Raw genomic sequence first — 23987 nt, 5'->3', positions numbered from 1 at the left:
ACCCAATCCTCCCCCCCACCAAGTTTTAAAGTTCGTTTTCGACATGACAACTTGTACTTCTCATTGTTGCAACAGGTCCACCTGTATCCTTATTTACCCTCTTCCTTTTTTTCCCCTACCATCCCTTTCCTCCCCACCTCCCCAACTCCTCCCTCCCCCCCCCATTTTTATTGGGGGAAAGCAGTTTTTTAGAATAAGAAAACAACCTATTGACCAAAAAAATGAATATTCTCAAATAAATTCTCAATGTTTTTTTTAGTAAAAAAAAGTGAAAGAATAATACTTTTATTTTTAAAGAGATCTTCACTTTGTTTATAAAGTTTTAGGGTATGTAGTCATTAATAACTGATAAATTGGAACATTTAAAATATGATGTACATATTGACTTGCTGCTTGGTGATGTACTGTAATTCTGGAATCATTCTGAACTACCACACCCATTGTTGTTACCATTAGTACAGATTTCTTTCACCAAGTTTCTCTAAATGAGGATTTAGAGTCATAAAGGTCTCTTGATGTTTCAGGTGCTATATTTCTGAGACTACAATAGTTCTTCAGGTTTGCACAGTTCTGACTTCTAATCCTATCACATCCGTGAGATATGACCCCACAGCCTTAGTTTGAGTACTTAGAAGAGTGAAGAGTATCTGTCAAATTATACAGGCTATTATACTCCTAGATGATCCTTGGTATATATTTCTTATGCTGAGTGTCAGGCTACCAATTTGTTGTCTGTGCAGTGTTTTTTGGGAGCAGCACAGAACATGTCAAGTCTTAGATCTTCTAAAGGCGGTCTTCCTATAATCATTTAACTTTGATATGTTCATCTATATGTTCAACCAAAGAAAAGATGGCTATAATAATTTGAATAGCAATTATTTCTTTAATTTGTATAAGCAGTGAACATTTATCTCAAAATAAGGATACAATGAGAGACATCGCTTTACCTTCGTTATCTCAATTCTGAGGTACTAATTGTAGTGTGTTCACCCCTGTCCTGAGTATGAATCTAAGTTGTTTTTCTTCCCTCTCCCCCCACCAAACATGGTCTTCTCCAAAATCCAGATGCTTTACCTGGCTTTCAGCTGAAAATATAGTAAATAATATACTCTAATCCTGGATGAAAACAGAAAGTATTGGAATATTGAGAGGATGCATGTGACACGTGTTCATTTTCAATATCGTTTCTCCCTCAGGGAGAAATCACTGTACATAGTTTCACTTGTATCAGTATCTTACACTTCTTAGCTCTCCATTTGCTCATACTTCTGACCTTAAATCCTAATTTGGTCTAATTTGAACAAGATAAATAATGTCATCACAGACTGAATTATTCAATCCATTACACTGTTTAATATTTCCTAACATTTCATGATTTTATCATCATATTTTACATAATTCTATTATACTTATTACTAAACACTTGATATTTTGAGAGTATTTTAAATGCTGACATTATTTTTTTCTGTTTTTTTTTTTTTACTGATTTTGTTTTGTTACATTTTGTCTTGTTTTTGATATTTTTTATTGTAAACTAGTAGTGAGTATTTACAAATGCCCTTTCTGCTTTTATTGTAGTTCATCCTTTTACCCAAGAATTAATTTGGTGACTAATCAGGGTTATTGTTGAATTACAAATCACTCTTGCAAATCTCACTTGGTTGTGAAATTTATCTTAAAATGTTTGCTATTTATGCAAATATATCCATAAGAGGAAAAGATATAGGCCTATGTGTTTTCCTTGAAATATCTTTTAAGTTATTGATTTCAAAGTTATAATATACTCATAAAAATAGCCAAGAGAATTTTTTTCTTTCCCTGGTCTGTAGAAATATTCATATAAATGTATATATAGACATTATTTGTTCCTCAAATATTAGGGGATTTTTACCTGTGGCATCATCTGAACCTGAAATTTTCCTTGTGGAAAGGATTTTTAGCAATAGGTTCAATTCTTTAATTATTATTTTGGTACCAGTTACATTTTATATGTAAAAACAGATATTAAATGTTTTCAAAGATTTTGATAAATTCATATAAATTGAAAACAGTGGTAACTCCTTTGTATAAATACTTAAAAATAATAACTATGTTTTGAAAGAAGAAAAAACCCCAGAACTGCAAACACTTGAGATTCATTCTACTCTATGCATTCAATGCTATCACTGCTTTACACAGTGTTTTAGTTTCTTTGTACAAATTTTTATTTTAGTTGTTAAGTTAAAATATTTCCTTATTTCCTTGAATTCCTTAATTTCAGATCATTCAGAATTTTGTTTCCTAATATTCAACAGTTAAGCATTTTTCTTGGGTGTCCTTCTGTAGTTGATTTGACTGTGATCAGAGAGCATATTTTGAAAGATTCTGGAGCTTTGAAGTTCAGTATTTCTTTCATGTACACTTAAAAAGAACATGTTTTCTAATCTCTTTGTGTTATATATGAAAATTGTATTTTTGTTTCAATAAATATAATATAAATTAATTGGGTTAATTTTGTATTGTTTTAATCATTTTCTTCTTGTTTTTGAGGAGAGTTCTTATAATCTTCATATGTACATGTGTGGAATACGCATGTCCATTTTTGGAATTTCTTTCGGAAAAGATACTGAGTACCCTTTCTGTTCTATATCAGTGTCCCCTTTTATCTGTAGTAATATTCTCTCCTGGAAATTCCCTTTATTTACTATTTGTATAGGTATCCATTTAGAGTTTAAAGCACATTTATATATGTACTCATTTACCCTCAATTTATCTATAAGTTGACATTTACCGTTTTGTTACTAATTCATTAAGTGTTACTCTCAGTCTAGCGTGAAAACCCTCGTACCTATTACAGCTCTCGATTCTTTGGAAGCGCAGTTGAATAAATGGGCCTCAACCCGTGGTTCTCGGCTTAGTTTTTCTCTTGAAGTTTCTACTTAGTTGCCCTACTTTCAGAAAGTAAGCACATATTTTGAAGCCAATTAGGACTGGCATATAACAACCTGTACCCTCATTACTGCCTTTTCTAGCTTGATTCTTTCCTTTTGCATATCAGTGCCACTGTGCCAGACTTTACTTAGACATTTTTTTTTCCAGAAATGGTGGTTTCTGCAGCCATATGACTGGTTATTTAGGCATCTATTCAGTCTGGCCTGTTTGTAGACATGTATTACCACATTCCCTTACTGCATTTGAGAGCAACTGATTCTCTTCTGGTCCTTAGTAGAGGAGAGGATGACCCTGGAGGATAATACTAAACACAGTGAAGGTTTTTTTTGCACGCACATTTCCATAATTTGTCATCCAATTCCCAATGCCTCAAATGCACTCCCTGTTCTTAGCAGTACAATGTTTTCATGATGGTTCTCAAGCCCCAAGTTCTGTACTTTCAGGAACATTTTGAGGCTATCCTCACTTGCTCTTCACATGTCTGTAGCACCATTTGGACACATTAGGAGAATAATGTGGAACTCTCCCCATTGCATTGTCTTGTGTCCTCCACACTTTGACCTCCTTGTAGCACATCCTTTATAAAGCCATGAAGCCTCCAGACTCAACTAATGAGGTACAACAACATGACAACCTGCTTAAGGAAAGTTTTACTCAATTCCCTGCCTATAACTGAATTTTCATTTTTGCTCTAAAAATATAATTTTGTTACTCAGAAAAATAAGATTTTTGGCTTTGCTGTATATGAAATACCTAACCTTAAGAAGTTAGTTCGCTTACCCATTCCTTAGTTTCCTCATCAGTAAGGTGTATTAATGATTATTTTATGAGGCTGTATGAGGGTAGCTGAGTTAATTATATATGACACATAGTATCTGTAGTACCTGGGCATTTAGAACTAAGACAAATCAGCTGCCACTTACAATGACTGAAAATAGTGAAATCCCATTTTTTTGTAGATAGATATCAAATTTGCAAAGGTAAAAGCTACAAAAAATTTCTGTTTTTCCATTAATGTCTATTCAATAGTTTCTATTTATTGTGTTCCAGTGGGTAAAGTATTCTCAGAAGCCAGGTGCAAGGTTGAGCATTGTAAATGCCACCAATAAATGCAACTGTTCTTCTATATCGTGTGCTCCTCACTTTGAACCTTGTTACTATTATAAGCTAATTTTTTTCCTCTTGCACCATGGATAATTTGTTTGGAAATCCAGATTTCCTCTCTTCTGATTTTTGGCATAATCCCACAGTATTATAGTACAGGCCTTTCAAGTTTGCTCCTTTAGAAAGTATTATAGATAGAAAATAATTGCTCTTTGATTATTTGAATAATATATTTTCAAGGTTTAGGATCAACTATCACATCATGTATTCACAGTGAAAATTATTTGTTGCTATTAGTAACAGTGCCTCTGTCTACGTTCAATTAGCAAAAAATACCCAATGAGTGCCTTCTTCTTCTAGTGCATAACTTTTTGTTACAGTCTCTTTTTCCAGTTCAATTTGTAGACCAGATTATTTTAGTTTTAAAATCCTTTGGTATTTAAATTAACTATGTATCATTTAAAAATAGACAAGATGCTGCTAGAAGTGAAGAAAGCAGAATGTATGTTATTTTTCAATACATTAGTGAGCCTAAGAGTACAGGCAATAAGATATATTGGATTTCAAAGTACGCATATGTATATGTATAGAGATATTTTGAAAATAACTGAAAAATATACATTTTAAATAAATTTGAGCAACATAAAAGTAAACTAAGTGCCATGATCATGATAGACATATGGTAAAGACTTACATGAGAATATATGAACTAATACACATATGAACATTTTTTTCATATTTGATTAGCTTGATTTCTGATGGCAATAAAGCCAAGTAAATGAAATGCAAAATGTTGACTGCAGTGTAATGGCTGAAAATTTTATATGCATAAAAGAGTCAGAGTAAATTTATGGTCTTATGATGCCTGTAGGCTGCTAATATTGAATGTCGAGTCTTAAAGTGATCTATGGCACCCTGGGCAAATACCACTGGGTTAGAATAGAGTTGGTACATACTTGCTTATTGATTTCCCTATCTTGGCTGTATAAAATATTAACCCTGTGAATTCTTTCCTATATTTTTGTTCAGAGTTAGATATTTGACCACCATGACACTATTTTTTAAAGTATAAAAATATGAGCCTTGCTGAGAATAGGGAATTTAAATTGTAGTGTTTATGTTAAAATTCTGGCGTCATATGTGCCATTTAAATTTTTTGTCATATGTATGATTCTGAACTTATCAGGCTGATTTTACTTGATTTAGTTTTTCACTCTCAAGTCAAATTAGAGAGAAGTATCTTCATTTCCACTTGGTCTTATTTTCCAGAATGCCGTAGAACCCATGAGTATGTGTGTGGGATGAGTACTGAGGGACGTAATGACCTCATCTTCCTACCACTTGTCTTCCATTCTTTTCACTGATCTGGTCCTATTTCCTGCGTTTTAAATTTTAGCTTTCTTCTTTAAAATTAAGATTCTGGCTAGGTGCCGGTGGCTCACACCTGTAATCCCAGCTCCTCTGGAGGCTGAGATCTGAGGATCATGGTTCAAAGCCAGCCCGGGGCAGTCAAGTCTATGAGATTCTGATCTCCAATAAACCACCAGAAAACCAGAAGTGGTTCTGTGGCTCAAGTGGTAGAGTGTTTGCCTTGAGCTGAAAAGCTGAGGGACAGTGCCAAGGCCAAGAGTTCAAGCCCCACTACTGACAAAATAATAATAATAATACGATTCTGGTTTTCTTTTCCCTTTTTTTACCTCTAGGCAGGAAGTGAGGTGGACTTTAATTTATACTTCAATTGTTAGGGGTACCTGTTTACCTTTGTTCTAGGTGATAAAATCTGCTTTTTAAAACTAAGCATAAGTAAATAGACAAGTTTATATTGTTTTCCTTTATGTAAAAATATTAACAAAGAAACATTTTAGAATATATAAACATGTTTTTTATAGATAGGTTGTTTTAAAACATGGTTTGAATAAGCAGATTTCATCAACAAGACTGTAAGTTATCAAAAACAAATTCCATGCGAGTTTATAAAACTTAATTAAATTGGACTTCTTTCATAAATAATGAGCTATTTTTTTTTTTTTACAAAGGAAGCTCAATGCAGAAAGCCCAAGTGGATTTATTGAAATGCATTGCTTGTAGCACTGACATCTCAAAGGGATTCAAGTCTAAAAATGTGGGGAAGTTCATAATTCTAACTTTTTGTGTACCACAGGATCCTTTCTCTTTGGAGAATTACTTACTGTTTCTTTATAGTTCATAGACCTTCGTGTAAAAAGATCTTTGGTATAGAGAGCTAGTATAGAGAGTGGGTGTTATGAAATGTTCTTACCTGATAGTTTGTCATTGCCTGTTTCACCTGTGCCACAGAGTTAAAAATTTTCCAGTAAATCATTAGAGGTTTCACAATTAGACTTGTACTAGAAACAAATGAAATATTATTTTTATGGGATTATTCTTTAGATACACTGTAGAAAACTTAATTTTTAAATATCTAAGCCCTACTTAAGGAGAAATCCTTTAGATTTTTTACATCAAGTTGGATGATTCAAAAGCTGTGTACATTGGACACATTTCAGTGAATTCTATTATTTAATAGAATTTCTTGCTTTTTATCAGAAGTCAAAGAGAAAATTATATGACAATTATTTCTGTTTGCTTTCAGGAAATTACCAATTGCATTCTATAGTTATGTTAGTATTTAGCCTAAATAGAGATACGTGTGATAAAATTAGAGTTTTATTCTGGAAGAATTTTCATTGTCTTTTCATGAACTTGTATCTAATACTTTATTGATTACCAAGTGCTTTATAGCTTAATAGTCTCAGGCTTTGAGGCCTAAGAATCACAGAATCAAACTGATTGGATATTCTGGTAAAATCTTTTCCACTGCTTTCTTCATTCCTTGGTCATACTCTTGTCCCACTGTTACAGCGGTTCCCTTTCCAACCTTTTCTGAAATAGGTAGTACACAATCAATTGAATGAGCAAGGTCATTTCATTTTATCTAACATTAGAATGAACAGTATTAAAAACCTGACACTTATTAAAAAGCTGTAAATTCCTTAAATCACTGATCTAATTAAGAGACTCCCTTTGGAACACAAAGTTACCTACTTGCTGCAGTGACACAGGCAATGGAAACAAACCAAGGCTGGAGCTCTTTGCTCTGCCTATCATTTCAAATCCTGGAGTTGAGGATGCACACTGACCATGGAGACTTAAAGAGCTAAAGGGATTTGTGGCCTCCTCTGTTGCAGGTATATATTCTGCAGTGATAGCTATTGGAATCACTGATTTCTGCCTATAAGGACTTTTATTCTGCAATTGGGACTTCAATCCCCAGCTCAAGAAAGCACTCTTAAGATCATTCATCTACAATCTTCTTAGCATTACCTAAGTTGGAAGTTACTTTAAAAAAAACAAACAACTTGTTCTTTAAGGTTGTGAGACAATTCAATTTTGCAATACAGTTTATCTCCCAGGAAAATTGATGAGCTTTGTATACTTTGATTAAGTAAAACAAGGTAAAAATACCAAATATGTAAATGTAATTTTAAGGATTGGAAGTTTTATTGATACCAGAGCACATTTTAATTAGTCAAATGATTTCTCTTCAAATGTCTTAGTTTTTAAAGCAAAAGATAGAATCATGAAACTTATTTGTCCTACCACAGGATCCTAGTTACTGGGTGAAGATTCATCACTTGGAATATACAGATGGAGGGATCCTGGATCCAGATGACATCTTGGCAGATGTTGTTGAAGACAAAGATAAGGTAGATGACTCTATAAATGTTCCTCTTTGTTTGCTTCTGTACACCTACATGTTTCCAAGAGATTCAAATTCCTAACAAACTCATGTGTCAATTATTATTAAAAGATACCATCTGTTCCAGTTTCACCTTGACAGCCCATAAATCAAAGTTCTTCATCAGATGTTTGGGAAAAGTTTATCGAGGTTTTGGAACCTGCTTGTGGTAGCCTAATTAGCAGATGTTTCATTCCCACGAGTTGTTAATATATCTCAATGAGTTAGTGTTAACCTCTGAGGCAGTTAAGGGTTTTATGTCGCTGCTGATTTTGTAGTTTTTCCCTTCCCCAGGTAAATAGTTAACTTAAAGCTTGAGGTTTGAAACTACTGAATACAGTAGGAAAGAAGGTCTCATGAAGAAGTACGATGAGAATTTTTCTTAAAATAGCTGGCAACATCCTATCTTGAGGTGGATGCCAAGTAGGTACCAGGTGCTGGTGGCTCACACCTTTAATCCTAGCTGCTAAAATGACTGAGATTTGAGGATTGAAGTTTGAAGCCAGCCTAGGCAGGAAAGTTCATGAGACTCTTATCTCCAAGTAATCACCCAAAAATATAGAAGCCAATTGTGGCTCAAGTGGTAGAATGCACAAAAGCTCAGAGACAGGCCCCAGGACCTACATATAAGCTCCAGGACAAACTCTATATAAACACTAAATAAATGAGCTGAATAAGCACTGTAAAAACAACTAGATAAATAAACCAACAATTAAACTACCTTGAATGGTTTTCAGTGCTAAAATAAAAAGGAGACACTAACTCGAGTATTTAAAAATGTTTGACTATGTTTTGCCATATACCGGGTATAATCCCATAAACTATTGTGTAGATGGTATTTTTCTTCAGATATAAGTGGAGAAAGATGTAAAAATGAATTACACAATGGTAATACCCTGGATTATTGCTAGTGAAACATATCCTTTACCATAAACTCTGAGTTGGGTTCTTTTTTTCAGTGGGTAATACAGCCTGCAAAATTGAGCTAATTCTAAAGTTGTAGGGTTGCTGTTGTTTTTGTTGTTTTACTGTACATCCTTAGAATTGTTTGTAGTTGGCTAACATCTTGGTATACATGCTTGTCTGCATTTTTTACATTCTTGAGTTGTGTGTGTGTGTCTACATATGTATTTATGTGTCAACTTGGACTAAATTATAAATAACTTGCTGAATTTAGATAAAATTTGTACTTTTACTTTTTTCCATAAGACCTTTCTAACTGTTCAAATTTACCTTAAACTTGACAGGCATACTATATATTTGTGTTTCATACTTTCTGTTGGAAGTCAAATTTGGTTTGATTTATATGATGATTAGCCATGTCATGAAGGATTTATCTCCCTAAATATATATCGGCTCCTAGAGGACAGGGATCAGAAGGTTTTTTTCTATCTTTTGTGTACAGTGTGTTAAGAGTATCTGGTATAGTGTCTTACAAACACTTGATTCTTAAGGAACTTACTAAATTAATGGGTAAGAAAGAAAACCTTACTTTCTACAGTTAACGAATACTTCCTTTTAATGTAGTTATTTTCAAGTGAAAATAGCTTACAAGATTTTCCATCAGGATGCTAGGGCAAATCTTTTCCTTTTTTTTTCTATTTAACTTTCTGCTTATTCCCTATGACCTCCTCCGTCCTTTAAAATTTTCTTTTTTTTTTAAGGAAAGAATATATTTGAATCACAAAAAAAACAAAAAGGTATTACATAGGGAAAAATAGTGTACTTAGTAAGAGCATGCGATTAACATCTACAACAAAAAAAGGTAACATTGGGACTAATATATATATATATATATATATATATATATATATATATATTATATATTTGACAAGTGTGTGATAAAGACATCTCTAATATAAAACATTTAAAATGTGGAGAATACTCTTTTCAAGATACTAATGTCAATGAATTAAAAAGCTGAAAAGTGGCAAATTTAGGAAAGACCAAAAGAAAAAGACTTACCTGAGACTTTTCTAAAACTTCATTACAAAACAGATGATTCCATGAATGGTCCCAAGGGAAATAATGTGTCCAACAGAACTTTTCCTCTGTAGCATTCTTTTAACAATTTTGAGAATGCGTTCTGTTTTCTTTTTAAACAAAATTGATTTGGGGGCTACAAAAACAGCTTGATTAGAGGTAATCTCTCTTTGAATGGAACTCTGTCACCACTATTAATAAAGGTGACAAAGTGACATAATCAGTTAAAATCTCAAAAGAGGATTCCTATACCTTGGGTATAGCTCTAACAATCCTAGTCCCTTAATGGTTCTTCCTGAAGCCTAAGTGGTATTGCTTTGTAGAGTCCATAAGAATTCACCCATTAGATGTTGCCAGAGAAAATGACTCCCTATTTTTCTTCCTTAAAAAAAATAAATGAGGGGCTGGGAAGGTGGCTTAGTGGTAGAATGCTTGCCTTGAATGCATGAGGTCCTGAGTTCAATTTCTCAGCACCACATACGCAGAAAAAGCTGGAAATGGCACTGTGACTCAAGTGGTAGAGAGCTAGCCTTGAGCTAAAGAGCTGAGGGACAGTTCCCAGTCCCAGAGTTCAGGTCCCACAAGTGACACACACACACAAAAAAAAGAATAAGAAGACAATACTAGACTCCGTATTGAAAATGAACCATACATCTTGTTGGTGGGGAAAAAACTGGGCACATGAAGGACATTACCTGAACCAAATGTAACTCATTACCTGACTTACGTAACTGTAACCCCTCTGTACATCACCTCTATAATAACAATAAAAAAGAAATAAGAAGACCATGCATTTTTTAGACTTTGGTTTTACAATCTTAAGATTTCTACATAATCCCTAGGTCCAATGTGGAAACTAGGCTCTGCTAAACTTCATTATACCTTACATTTTTATCAATCCAGATTAACCAGGAATTTTAAAAGATGCCTTGTGTTTATCTGGTGTCATAACAAACTTACCCAAGATTATCTGAGGCAGAATGGAGCTTATATTAACAACTCCCTTATTTGCACATTGACTATCTAATTTAGGTAATTAATATTAATGTGAGTAGAACAGAGGTACGTAGGCATGGGAGAGCCTGGATGGGTGCACATAATCACTGTGTAAAGGTGAAATACATCCACTCCAGGGCAAGCTCGTTGCAGAGGAGAGGTGGCATAGGAGCTGTGGATAGTCTAATAGCAAAGGACAAGGCAGAAAAGACAAAAACTGAGAAAGCAGTGTATGCTTAAGCCATTTGGTGTATGGAAAAGCCGTCCAGTGCAGTTCAGGAAGGACTAAAGCTAGAGGTTAAATGATATTTGATGTAAAATCAGAGAAGGATCAAACAGAGATTAAGCAGTTTCCTAAAGAGATGACTTTTAAAACCTTTGACCTGAAGAAGTTCATCTTTGGTCTTACCAAATGCTGTCTTTTTTGAGGGAGTTTTATTTTGCTTTTAACTTGTTTTCCTGTTAAGAGTCCCTTCAAGGGGAGCTGTTTTTTTTCCCATCTAACATTATTGCTACCCTCTATTTTGTCAAAATAATATTTCAGAAGCTTGGAAAGTTTGCATTTTATGGTAACTAGTGTTTATTTAAAATACTTTTTTAAAAAGTTAATTATTTAGTCATGACAGTTATTCTGAATATCATCCTGTTTTATCCATCAGACTCCTGATTCAAGAATTTTGGGATTAGTTTAAGAGGGATAGCATTACACTGATGTTTATTTCTGCTTGCCAAAGGTAACCAACTTAGTTTGCCTACTAATCACACCTCAGCATTTTATTGAGCACTAGCAGTACTCAGAATATTTTTGGTACTAAGGTATTTTATTTTATGTTAGAGCAATCCTTCAGGCAAGAGGTATTATCACATCTATTTTAATTTCTAGAATAGCTGCAGAAACTGTAAATAACTTATAAGATCACACAGGAAGCAAATGATAGAACCAGACTCTGGAACCTTAAAGTGAAACTAATACACTGTTACTTTTTTCCTTTATGAAATACCAAGTAGTGTGTTAGGTGTTTTTACCAATAATTTCTAGTTGGTAAATCAATTCATCATTAAAAAAAGCATAGATACCACTATTACTAAAAAATGAGGTAATAGAGTCAACGAGGGAGTATAATAAAATCCAGAATTAGTATGTCATACACATTGAGTTCACTTCAACGCTCTGCTTGCATCTTACTCATTATAAGGTCCTATCAGTTGTTTTTCTTGCATCTCCTTTATCCAGCACTCAGATGACTCGGGTCAAATGCAGTTTAATTCCAGTTGGACTTTATAGATAATATTTGGAGTCTATCATATGTAGTTGCAAAGGAAAATAAATTTTGTATTGCAATAGTATAGATTGTAGTATATATGTGAATTATAAACTGTGGTGCCTATAAAAGGCAGAATAATTCCTCCTATTCACCTGTATTGTAATATATGATAGAGTGTAACAAAGACTCAGCCAGCCAATAATGGCTTTGAATGTGGAAGAAAGTACCACCAGCCAAAGAATGCATGCCTTGTTAGCTGTTATTATTTTTCTTTATTTTGGTGGTACTAATGTTTGAACTCAGGGTCATACACTTTCCAAGAAAATGGTTTACCACTGAGCCATGCCTTTAGCCATTTTTTGCACTGGTTATTTTTGAAATAAGGACTTATATCCTGCTTTGGCATGTGCAGGAACCATGATCCCCCTGTTTTGTTTCTGTGTGTGTGTTTTTTTATTGGTGTTGTTTTTTGTTTTTACTTCTCAGCTGTAATAACAAGCACACACCCAGATTCTTTCATTGAGATGAAGTTTCATGGATTTTTCTACTCAGGCTGGCCTGGAATTGTGATCTTCCCATGTATGTGGAATGACAGGCAAGAGCTACTGGTATCTGGCCATTTTAACAGTTTTTACTTACCTTATTATTTTTGTGAAGTTAGTATAACTTATATGTAGTTTGGTTAAAGGTAAGTTTATAGGACTGTACTTGATTACTATGACAAAATAGTTATATTAATTTATTATTATTGGAGAAAGGAAAGGGAAATTTGATGATATTTAAAATAAGAGTATTTGGATCAGAACATACTATCTAGTAACCTAAGTCTCATTCGGAGACCTAATATAATTTTAAGGTAGACTAGTTTGCACAAGGAATGACTAGTTACCTAAAACCAGGCACTCGTTCATCTTGACAGTTTTCTGAGCACATTCTGTTGCCCTCTAGTGGACGCCACTGTCACCTAGAAATCAGCTCATAGGAAATACTTCCTGAAATGGAACAATTTGGCCCTACTTCATTAAAAAAAAATTCCAGTATATTTTTAATACAACTCATAGAATCAGACATGGATAGTAAAACAAAAATTTACATGATATAGTTTCAGAAGTTCCTAAGAAAGAATAAAAGAAATTCTTTGTCATCATAAAACTTTGTTTTTGGGTGATTCACTATTGTGATGGTTTATAATGTTTTCAATGTTTTGCTGGGGAAGGCAGTTGCTAAATTGGGCTTTAAACAATCCTGAATTCAGTTCTGAGCCTTCCAGTAATGCTTCAAGCTTAGTTTAAAGCATACATATGTATTTTTGAAATAAAATACACACACATACATACATACATAAATACATATATATTATTTTCTTCTTAGAGTTTTACTCTGGTCTGGAAGTATAGAAGTACATGCTGCATACATGAAAGTACATTGAGAGGTTTGAATGGAGGTTCAGAAGGAATCTAGAAAGCAAAAGATACACCTTAGCCAAGAAAATCTATCTCTAAAATTTTCAAGAGTACTTTCTGCCTATAGAATTACGAAATTATAGAATCATGGAGCTGAAAGATACTGCAGGAAATATGTGGCCTAACCTCAACATCTTCCAAAAAGAGCTAGCCAAACCAGAAAGAGTTTATAGGACTCCAATTCCCTTCCTAAGTCCATTTCTGTGTTTCCTTCCTGAGATTCTGGTAACATCTCATGTAAATCAAAACTACTGTTTCCGGTTGGCTTCCTACATTGGAATCCTGATGCAGTTTTTTTCTTTTATTTTATGTTCTTTTTTGTTTTTGCTTTTTTTTGTCAACAAATGTACCTACTCCTTATCCTTAAGACTTGAATTTGTAATTATAAAAAATTAGTTTTACTTACTAAAGCCAGTTCGTTTTTAATCTCTATTCTATTTCTTGTGAATTTTGCTCCTCTTTGAACTTACATAGCTACCAACTTTAAATTAATAAAATCTGAAGTAATTGTGACTGATAATGGAATTTGTCTTCTTAGGTTTATTATTTGTCATACTGAGGTTTGAACTCAGATCCTCACACTACCAGTTGAGTTTTTCTCCAGCCAATTTAGTCTTCTCCTTATGTTCCGGCTGTTCTGTACCATGAGTATTAACACACTGGCCAAGGGCCAAGATTCTGGACAGGAAAAGTCAATTCATTTCTTGGCTCTTTTACCTGCATGCTTTCAGCAACTTAACTCCTTTGAGCCTTAGTTTCCTCATGGGTAATTGAGCTAAATAATGGTAATTTTCCAACTTAGTACGTGTTCAAATATTCAGGAGAATGAATAATAAGTCATCAATAAGCATTAGGTGTTATTATAATTAACACATTGTATTGATGTAATAGAGATTGCATTTATTCCAAAAGTGTTGCTTAAATCATCATATTCCTTTCAGGGTATTGGGTTGGCTGTTTGTATCCACAGATGCACCATCTGTAAATTCAACTAACAATGAATTAAAAACATTCAGAAAAAAATTTCCAGAAATCCCCCTAAAAGCAAGAACTGAGCTATGGCAGACATTTGCACAGAATCCACACAAATGGCGAAGGTATGCCCTGTTACAGTCTCCCATCTTCCAGATGCCAGTTTTTCTCTAACACTTACTTGACCTTTGTAAGCCCTATGTCAATGACAGTTGAATCTGTAGTAAACATGCCTTTACTTCTTTTCCTTTCCTTTGTTACTATTCCATAAACACTAACACCTACTTGCATAACATATTCAGTCATATAAGGGAGCTACCCACAATTTTTAAGTATATGGAGGTTATATATAGGTTATATGCAAATTCTTGCATAAAAGGGACTTGATATTTGAATAGAATCCTGAAGCCAATGCCTTGCAAATGTCCTAACTGTGAACTGTGTCCTTGTCTTTGTCCTAGTTTCCCGGTTAGCTAGGATTCAGTTTATGTTGCACTGTAAGAATTTTAGCTTTGTAAGAATCTTAGTTTTGTTCACTAAGACATTAGAAATGGTTGAACTCAGGCTAGTCCTTTCTGAACTAATATAAATAATTGTAAAGCGAATGAAAGAAAGAATAAATGAATGCATGTTTTGAAGACTGATGGCACTCAACTACTGTGACCTCCAGTTTTCTCACTGTTAAAATGATAATGGTAAGTAATGTTCCTCAAATTATCATTGAAAATTTGGCAATTTATATGTGAAAATACAATGAAAATGACACAGCAGTGTTGATACATGAAATATGTATTTATTTTTCTACTTCAGTTCTTCAAAATCTAAGCCAAATTGTATTGTTTCCACATAGGTCTTCCATGTAGTCTTCAAGTAATCCGCTATGCTCTGCACATTTAGAGAGGTGATTAAGGGGTGTGTGGGATCCCTGCTTGTTAGTGTCACAAATCGATATTCATTATTTTCTTGAAATTCTGAAATTCTTCTGAGGAAGTTTTTAAGTTTTTAAGCCTTAGTGTTCTCGCCCTAAACTTGTCTTATATTTTTAGTTAGACCTGAGAAGGTCTTGTAAAATACTTTTTTGTGTGTTTTTTAGCACCTGAACTTTGTACTTGTAGTTTAGTGTTTAATAAATATCTTTGGTTTTAGTCATTGATAGAAGTGGAACTAGAATTGAAGATCTCTAATTGTCCTCCTTTTTTCTTCCACTAAACTATGCTGTGTCTTTTAAATATTTCATAGGGAAGCAGTTTGTGAGCATGTTCCAACCCCAGAGGAACACTTTGGAATCAATACCTTTGTGACCTTACTGTGGCAAAGACAAATGGTGCTGGGAGATAGTAACTTAAACTAAAGTAATCTTGATGATGACCATGTCGAATATGTTCTCCCTGGTGCCTTCTGTGATTGAGCTGGTTGGCAACCACTGTGTGTGTGTGTGTGTGTGTGTGTGTGTGTGTGTGTGTGTGTGTGTGTGTGTGTGTAGCAATGAGAAACAGAATCTGCACAGATGTGTGCGTGTGTGTGTGTGTGTGTGTGTGTGTGTATGTGTATATGTATGTATGGGAATGTATATGTTCTCTGAGTGTGGTGGCTTGTTGTTCATGGCTGTGACACTCAAGTGTCATCAGAGACCAGAAAGAAAACACATTATCAAATTGACATTGCAATTAACTTAGCTAAACATGTAAGTAAAATAAAGAATGCACAGAGAACACTTCAGTGATAGGCATAAAGTTTTAAGTTTGAAGTAGAAATAAATAACAAAATTCACTATCATAACAATGCTGTGTTTAGTGCTAAAATGTAATTCAGAAAAGAAATCAAACACATTCATTTTTTTAGCAATGTCTTTAGGCATCTATTATAGTCTATATATTTTCTCACCCACATTTGAATAGGCATGTCTATTCCCAGTATTATGGAACAGTTCTTCCTTTCTTCTTTAAATATATGTTTTTATTTATTTATGTATTTATGTATTATGTATTTGTGTATGTATTATATGTTTTATGTAACTTATGAATTATAATTTCACTGATAATTGAAAATATACCAGATAGAATGCTATACAACTTATAAAACATCCTCTTAAAAGTCCAAATGTCGAAAATACTCATTAGTGACCTCATCACTAATCATCTGGGTATTGATTTAATCAGATTTCACTCTAATAATACCTCGCTGAAATCAGCTTCACCAAAGCAAGATTGCAGTGTTATCTGGCACAAGACTGGCCATCGCTAGTCTGAATCCAAGGTTTACCTCTTGTTGTGTCTCTCAACCTCACTTTTCTCATTTGTAGAATTAGCTATGCCTACTCCATCTACCACATTGAATTAGGAAGGGGTTCAAATGAAGTGAAGTGTACAGTAACTCTTAGAACCTCAGTGTCAACACATATATCACATGTGTTACTACCTTTACAGCAGCAATCCTGAGATATGCAAGCAAACATTTCCAAGTCATCCCAGAGGGCCTTCCCATGGGGTAGCAGAGACACACAGTGAAATGTGTGAGAACTTTGGGAGCTCCAAAACATTCACTCTCATACTAGTGGCCCAAAAGGATCCACTGTTCTTTCTTCTTGCCATGCAGAGAATTATTCAGAAAAGAGGGAGTAATGAAGATAAGAAGAGGCAAATCACAGAAAGGAGGGTAATAGATTGTTTGTAGAAATTGAGTGTGGGTGGGAAGAATTTTGACAGTGCTTTCAAATAGGAAGGCTTCCAAGGAGGAAGGCTCCAACCATAGAGGCAGTTGCCCAGAGCATCCCAGGATTCTGGAACCTTTAGAAAAGCTATGTTTATGCTTACTACCTACTTTGTTACCAGAAAATTTTATGAAATGAGAAATGATGCTTCTTCAAAGAAGTAAGGAGTATGAATGAAGGTATCTGTGTCTCAGGAGATAAGAGAACTCAAGAAATATGGCAGAAAGCTATGAGGAGAAAACCATCCAAATGCCTAAGATACTCTGATAAAAGGAGGTGTGTATGTTTGCGGGGAGATAGTCCAGAAGGCCAATAACAAGGATGCCATTCCACACTCGCAGAAGCTTAAGCAAGCAACTGACCAGTTTCTTGATAGCTTTGTAAAGAGATCACCACTCATGAGAGTAGCCATGTTTTCAGACTTAGCATTTTACTATGCAGGTTCTTCTATTTTCAGAAGCTTAGACTCTCCTTATTTTATTAATTAGTTGCATTGTGAATCTAATAGACACTTTGGGCTGCTCTTAACTGGTGTTTTTTTTAACAGTTCTGTGTGGTACTTGTTCCAAATTTCACTTATGCACCTTATATTTTTAGGTACATACTTAATAAATAAGAATGATCAGTTTCCTTAGGCCTAGGCTTTTATTTTATTTATTTATTTTTGATTAGTGTATTAACCTTGTGTGCTGGAGTTTGAACCTCATGCCTCACATAGGTTAGGCAGATACTTTACTGTTTGAGTTATGCCCCCAACCCTTTTGTTTATTTTTTATTCTTGGCAATGCTAGAGTTCGAACAAAGGCACTCTACCACCAAGCTATATCTCTTGCACTTTCATGGCAGTTATTTATTTTTAATTAATTAGTTGTATGAAGTGTTTTTAATTCTGTCTGTTGGATATAATGAAGGTTGATCAATGTCACCCCTTCTATCATTCTCCTTCATCTTTCCCCCTCCCATCCCACAAGCTATATACTAAAAATGTGCATTGAATATAATGACTGAATTTTCACCCTTTCTGCATCCATTTGGTTTTTTTTTCTGTATATAATTTTTTTTATTGTGAAAATACTGAACAGAGGAGTTACAATTACATGGGCAAGATAATGAGTACATTTCTTATCAAGCATTGTTGCCTCCTTCTTTGTTTCCCGTTCTGATCCCCCCCCCCCCCGCCCCGCCCCGCACCACAGTTGTAAAGTTTGTTTTCCACCTAATGGCTCGTACTTCTCATTGTTGCAATGGGTCACCTGTATCCCTATTTAAATGATTTCTTTTTCCCCTTCCCCTCCACAAATTATACTGACAGCAGAAAAGGTCAGATAAGGTGATGTTAGGGAAATGAACCCTAAGATATGTATTCAAATGTTTTTTTTCTTTCATGCAATTGTTTCTAACACATTTATAAGATGATTTCTTTGTTGCTTTGTATGTCCCTCCCCCACAGTTTAACCCCTGCTTGCACTGTATCTGCATCCATTTGTGTTCTCCTTATTCTCTTCTCCAAGAAAATGTTTCAGTTTCCTAGTATTCATTTTGTTAAATGGTACATCAGTTGTTATGAGGACATACACCATTGGACTCCTTCCCTAGATATACCAACCTGTAGTCAATTTGTTGTGTGTGTGTGTGTGTGTGTGTTTGTGTATGTGTGGTGTATGATCTTGCATATGTTATCATGCATGTTTCCTTTTTCTTTTTAGTTGTGGGACTTGAACTCAGGGCCTGGGCACTGTCCCCGAGCCTCTTTGTACTCAAGGCTAGCATTATACCACTTGAACCATAGCTCTACTTTCAGTTTTTTGAGTGGTTAAATTTAGATAAGAGTCTCATAGAGACTCTTCATCACTAATGATGAAGTGGCTAGCCTTAAACTCATGATTCTCCTGCTTCCCAAGTAGGTTGGATAAAAGGCATGCCTTACTACAACCATCATGGTCTTTTAAAGTGTTACTTTTAAAGTCCTGTAAATATATAATTTCCTGTTCAAGAAGAGAGTGTGCCTCCCTCATCATGTGAACACAGCATCATTAATAGAATCATGCAGGATTACTGAATTTAATATTTACTGTTTTAACTTTAAGTTCTCGCTTCAGCTCTCTTTCTTTTGATGTTATGAATCAGTTTTGAAAGATCAAGTGACATTTCCATAGCAATAAAGAAGAAAGCCTCTCAGTGCAGACTTTAATCAGAGGAATAAAATAGTATAGAAGTATGTTTAGATACAGGCTTTTTAAAAATTTCAGCCTTAAACATGTACAGTTTAAACACATTTATATAATATTCATCTGTATACAGAGTAGAGAGACTGCAAAATAGCAACATATGAGATGACTCTACTAGCTTAACAACCTGAAATATGCACAATGTAGAAGAGTTGCATCTTCTTACTTGATGATAGGATTAGAACCTGATTTTCTAGACTAATAGCTTAGTTGCTCAAATACACCCTGTTTGGGGCTGGGAAGGTGGCTCAATGGTGGAGTGCTTGCCTCTCATGCATGAGTCCCTGGGTTCGATTCCTCAGCACCACATAAACAGAAAAAAGCCAGAAGTGGTGCTGTGGCTCAAGTGGTAGGGCACTAGCCTTGAGCTGAAGAGCTGTGGGACAGCACCCAGGCCCAGAGTTCAGCCCCCATGACTAACAAAAAAAAAAAAAATCCAAACAAAACAAAACTAACAAAAAGACCCTGTTTGATGGTATGGAGAAATATTCTAAATAGATCAACTTTCTAATGGAAATTTTTCTCCGCTCTTGCTTGACTTATTTAAAACTGATAAAAAAAAAATGTAATGTTGAGACTGGAAACATACTTGGGAAGAGACGGTTCAGTGAGAACCTGCTATGTTTTTTCACATATTTGGACGATAATAGAAAAGAAGAGATGAATTCAGAAATGGGGTCAATGAATTTTCAAGGAAGTGCATTTCATTTCAATATAATGAAGTCTATATTGCTTTGTAAAGCATGAACTCTTAGTCATAGTAGTACAAGCATGAATTGAGCTAATGCTTGCCAGAAATTCCTTGTAGAGTTTTGAGATTCAATTATAGAACTCCATAGGCCCACCATCATCCTGGGAAACACATAGTACAATCTAGAAATACGGGGTTACCCTATATAGGTGGTTGTAGTGCAGTGTTATTTGCTTACTTAGCATCAATCCTCCTCCTTTCTCCTTCTTACTTTGTTTAGTTGTCTGGGCCCATATGGTTTACCATATGAATATCCACATTTGGCCCTTCATCAGTGTTCCAGTTCCCTGTGGCTACTTTGGAAATGCTCAGATACTCAAGTGATTTGATCCACGAGTGGTTTGCTGACACTTTCAGGGAATGAGCGTATTTTCCTTTTTGCATTTTTGTACTGGTTTCTTCTGATTCTTCGTAGCTAGTATAGTGTCTAGTGAGAGGTAGGCACATTATAACCAAAGCCAGAGAGAGGGATTCTCTGAGACATAGTGTGGAGTGAGGCAACTCTTATCATCAATCTTGACTTGGAACCTGCAGTTATCTGGCGTTTGGGGGGAATGGATGAGACAAAAAGAATGAAGTAAATTGCAGATTCAGCATCCTGATGAGTAGAAAAGATGCTATGGTTGGTGTCGCAATACAAAAAGCAACAAAGAATAATATGCATAAGACAGCGATAGAAAAATGATAAAATAGTATTGACATTTCCTTAGGGAAACCTAGTGTCAAAGGCATAAACATTCTTGACTATTTAGATGTCGCTTTCCAAAATGGAAACTTCTATTTAAGGCAGTTAAGTATTTAACAACAATGACTGAATATAATGGATGAAATATTTTATACTTAACCGAGACTTCAAACTGAAATGAATCTTGTACTCATTTATAATGCATCAAAATATGGAATGCAACTTATGGCTGGCAAGTTAATTTTAAACTTTAGTAACTGCTATGTACACTCACGCACACACACACACACACACACACACACACACACACACACACACACACAGAATTTGTCAAGATGTCCTGTTCTAAGAAAATTTAAATGAATACTTGTATATGTCTTACCCCCTTCATATTTATCATGGATAGCCAAATAACAGTAGAATATTTAAAATTTAAAGCACCATTCTTCAAATCTCGTCTGTTTGTTTGAAATAAGAAACTGAAAATGAGTAAGATTTATTAAACATGTAGAGAAGCTTGTTTTCTGATAACTTTAATTCAACATATTAATGTTTCTAATACTAACCAATTTCTTGTGAAATAGAAAGATGTTTCAAATATTCATTTATATTGTCTGATGGCCTAAGGTCACTGAAAAAAAATGGCTATCGGGATTTAAAAAGTTTTTAAAATTGTATTTATAAGTAAAATGGTAAGTGTAGTACTTGCACAGTAAAAATAATTATGGCCAAAATACTCTGAGCCTGATTTTGACAGTAATTTTCTTTGTATGAAGTAAATAACACATAGATTTAAAAAATTGTTAGCATCCCTATATAAGGAGAGAAACACAGAACCAGATTGAATTTTTGACACACAATCACTTATTATGACAGTTAGTTGATTAATACTTCAGCCAAATCATTGTTTTAAAATATCGCCTTTCACTATCCATTAGGTCTGGATCTGCAAGCATAAATGAAGTCTGGCATCTGCTCTGTATTCTTCAGCACTGACTTTGAGGAAGTGCCAGTATCTTGGTTATAATGTTTAAAGTATAGACTGAATAAGAATTTATCTGGGGCAGAACAATTGTTATACATGGCTTTCTTGTTCGGATCTGTACTCAGAAAGTGTTAAAATACTTTCTTAAAATAAAAAGTAGTAGTGCAGGATTTAAAAAAAAAAAACAAGAATCACCATTTAGCATTTTTCTTATATTTAAAAGTTATTTGAAACCATTGGTCTACTAAAAAATTGATGCCTATCAAATTACAAATATTAAAAATACAATGAAATATAAAGGCGCAAACCTGAATCATGTGTCGATATATCTACCAGAAGTGGTTATTACTGAAAGTTTGGTAATAGTCAAGTGTGGTTAATCATGCCTATTAGCCAGTTAGGAAGTAGAGGAGATTGTGCTATGTGGCCAGCCTGGGCCACAAGTTAGATCACTCATCTTCTCCAATAAAGCTCTGTGTAGTGTTACATCCTGTTTCCACAGCTATGAGGAAGCTATAAAATGGAGGACTGTGGTCCAAATAGGTCCAGGCAAAAATGTGAGAACCAATTAAAAATGCCTAAAGCAAAACCTATGACCTACCAATCCCACTTTGGGGCATTTACCCAAATGATCACAAACAAGACCACACTAAAGCTACCAGCACAACTATATTTATTGCAGCATTATTTACCATAGCTAAGATATGGAACCAACCCAGATGCCCTTCAGTAGATGAATGGATCAAGAAAATGTGGTATATGTACACAATGGAATTCTATGCTGCCATCAGAAAGAATGACATTGCCCCATTTGTTAGGAAATGGAAAGACTTGGAAAAAAATTATATTAAGTGAAGCAAGCCAGACCCAAAGAAACATAGGTCTCATGGTTTCCCTTATTTGCAATAACTAGTATATGTCTGAGTCAAGCAGAAAAGGTCAGATAAGTTGATGTTAGGGAAATGAACCCTAAGATATGTATTCAAATGTTTTTTTTTCTTTTATGCAATTGTTACTAACGTGTTCATAAGATTATTTCTTTGTTGCTTTGTATGTCCCTCCCCCACAGTATAACCCCTGTTTTCACTGTATTTGATGTTGGTATAATTTGTGGAGGGGAAAGGAAATACCAAATCGTTTAAATAGGGATACAGGTGGACCCATTGCAACAATGAGATGTACAAGACATTATGTTGAAAACGAACTTTACAACTTTGGTGGGGGACCGGGGAGGATTGGTTAAGGGGGGTGGGGGATGGGTGGAGGATGGGATGGGAAGGGGAAACAAAGAAGGAGGCAACAATGCTTGATAAGAAATGTACTCATTATCTTGCCCATGTAATTGTAACCCCTCTGTACAGTATTTTCACAACAAAAAAAAAAAAGAGAGAGAGAGAGGAAAAAAAAAGAATTAAAAAGACAAGCAAGAGCTGAAACCTCGAGGTCAAGTCCTATTGCTGGCCCAAAGAAAAAAGAAACAAATTTGTTGACTTACACAACCCAGCTCCTTCCCAACTCTGCTGAGAACTGGTATTCACTTGGGAGTGGACAAGGGGACAGCTAAGTCCCTTTTAAAGCAAAGACAGAGCAATTAAATGTTTTTATTCATGTGAAAAAAAAAAAAGGGCAGAGGTGTTGCTCAAACGGCCAGTGGGTTATATCTGTAATCCTAGGTACATAATAAACTGAAATTGGGAGAATTGTGGTACCAGGCCAATCCCGGATAAAAAAGAAAAAGTTCATGAAGAACATCATATCAATAGAAGATGTAGACATAGTTACGCATATTTCTCCTCATCAATAGGAAGATCAGAGTCCAGTCCCACTCATTCAGTCAAAAAATTGAGACTATTGGGCACTGCTGGCTTACGCCTGTAATCCTACTCTTAGGAGGCTGAGATCTGGATCACGGTTCAAAGCCAGCCTGGACAGGAAAGTATGTGAGACTCTTATATCCAAAAAACTACTCAGAAAACTGGAAATGGTGTTGTGGCTTAAGTGGTAGAGCACTCTCCTTGAGCTGAAGAGCTGAGGGACAACGCCCATGCCCAGAGTTCAAGCCCTACCACCACCAAAAAAACAAAGAACAAAACAAAAAACAACAATTGAGACTATCTTAAAAATAAACAGAGCAAAAGAATTGAAACAGCTAAATGC

At 34.8% G+C, this 23987-nt stretch overlaps 1 protein-coding gene across 2 annotated transcripts in view; it reads left to right on the top strand.

Moving 5' to 3' along the window:
* Positions 1-23987, top strand: part of Pard3b (par-3 family cell polarity regulator beta) — a 971067-nt gene that overhangs the window by 110450 nt on the left and 836630 nt on the right. For both annotated transcript variants that reach the window (XM_042679102.1, XM_042679101.1), the window contains exon 2: positions 7659-7760. In XM_042679102.1, coding sequence (XP_042535036.1) covers positions 7659-7760 — 102 coding nt within the window. The remainder of the gene's footprint in view (positions 1-7658; positions 7761-23987) is intronic.

Source organism: Dipodomys spectabilis, unplaced genomic scaffold (genome assembly GCF_019054845.1).
Source record: "Dipodomys spectabilis isolate Male_0828 unplaced genomic scaffold, ASM1905484v1 ptg000051l, whole genome shotgun sequence".
Lineage (NCBI taxonomy): Eukaryota > Metazoa > Chordata > Mammalia > Rodentia > Heteromyidae > Dipodomys > Dipodomys spectabilis.
The sequence above is the reverse complement of the archived record's forward strand: the minus strand, read 5'-3'. Positions and strand labels throughout refer to the sequence as shown.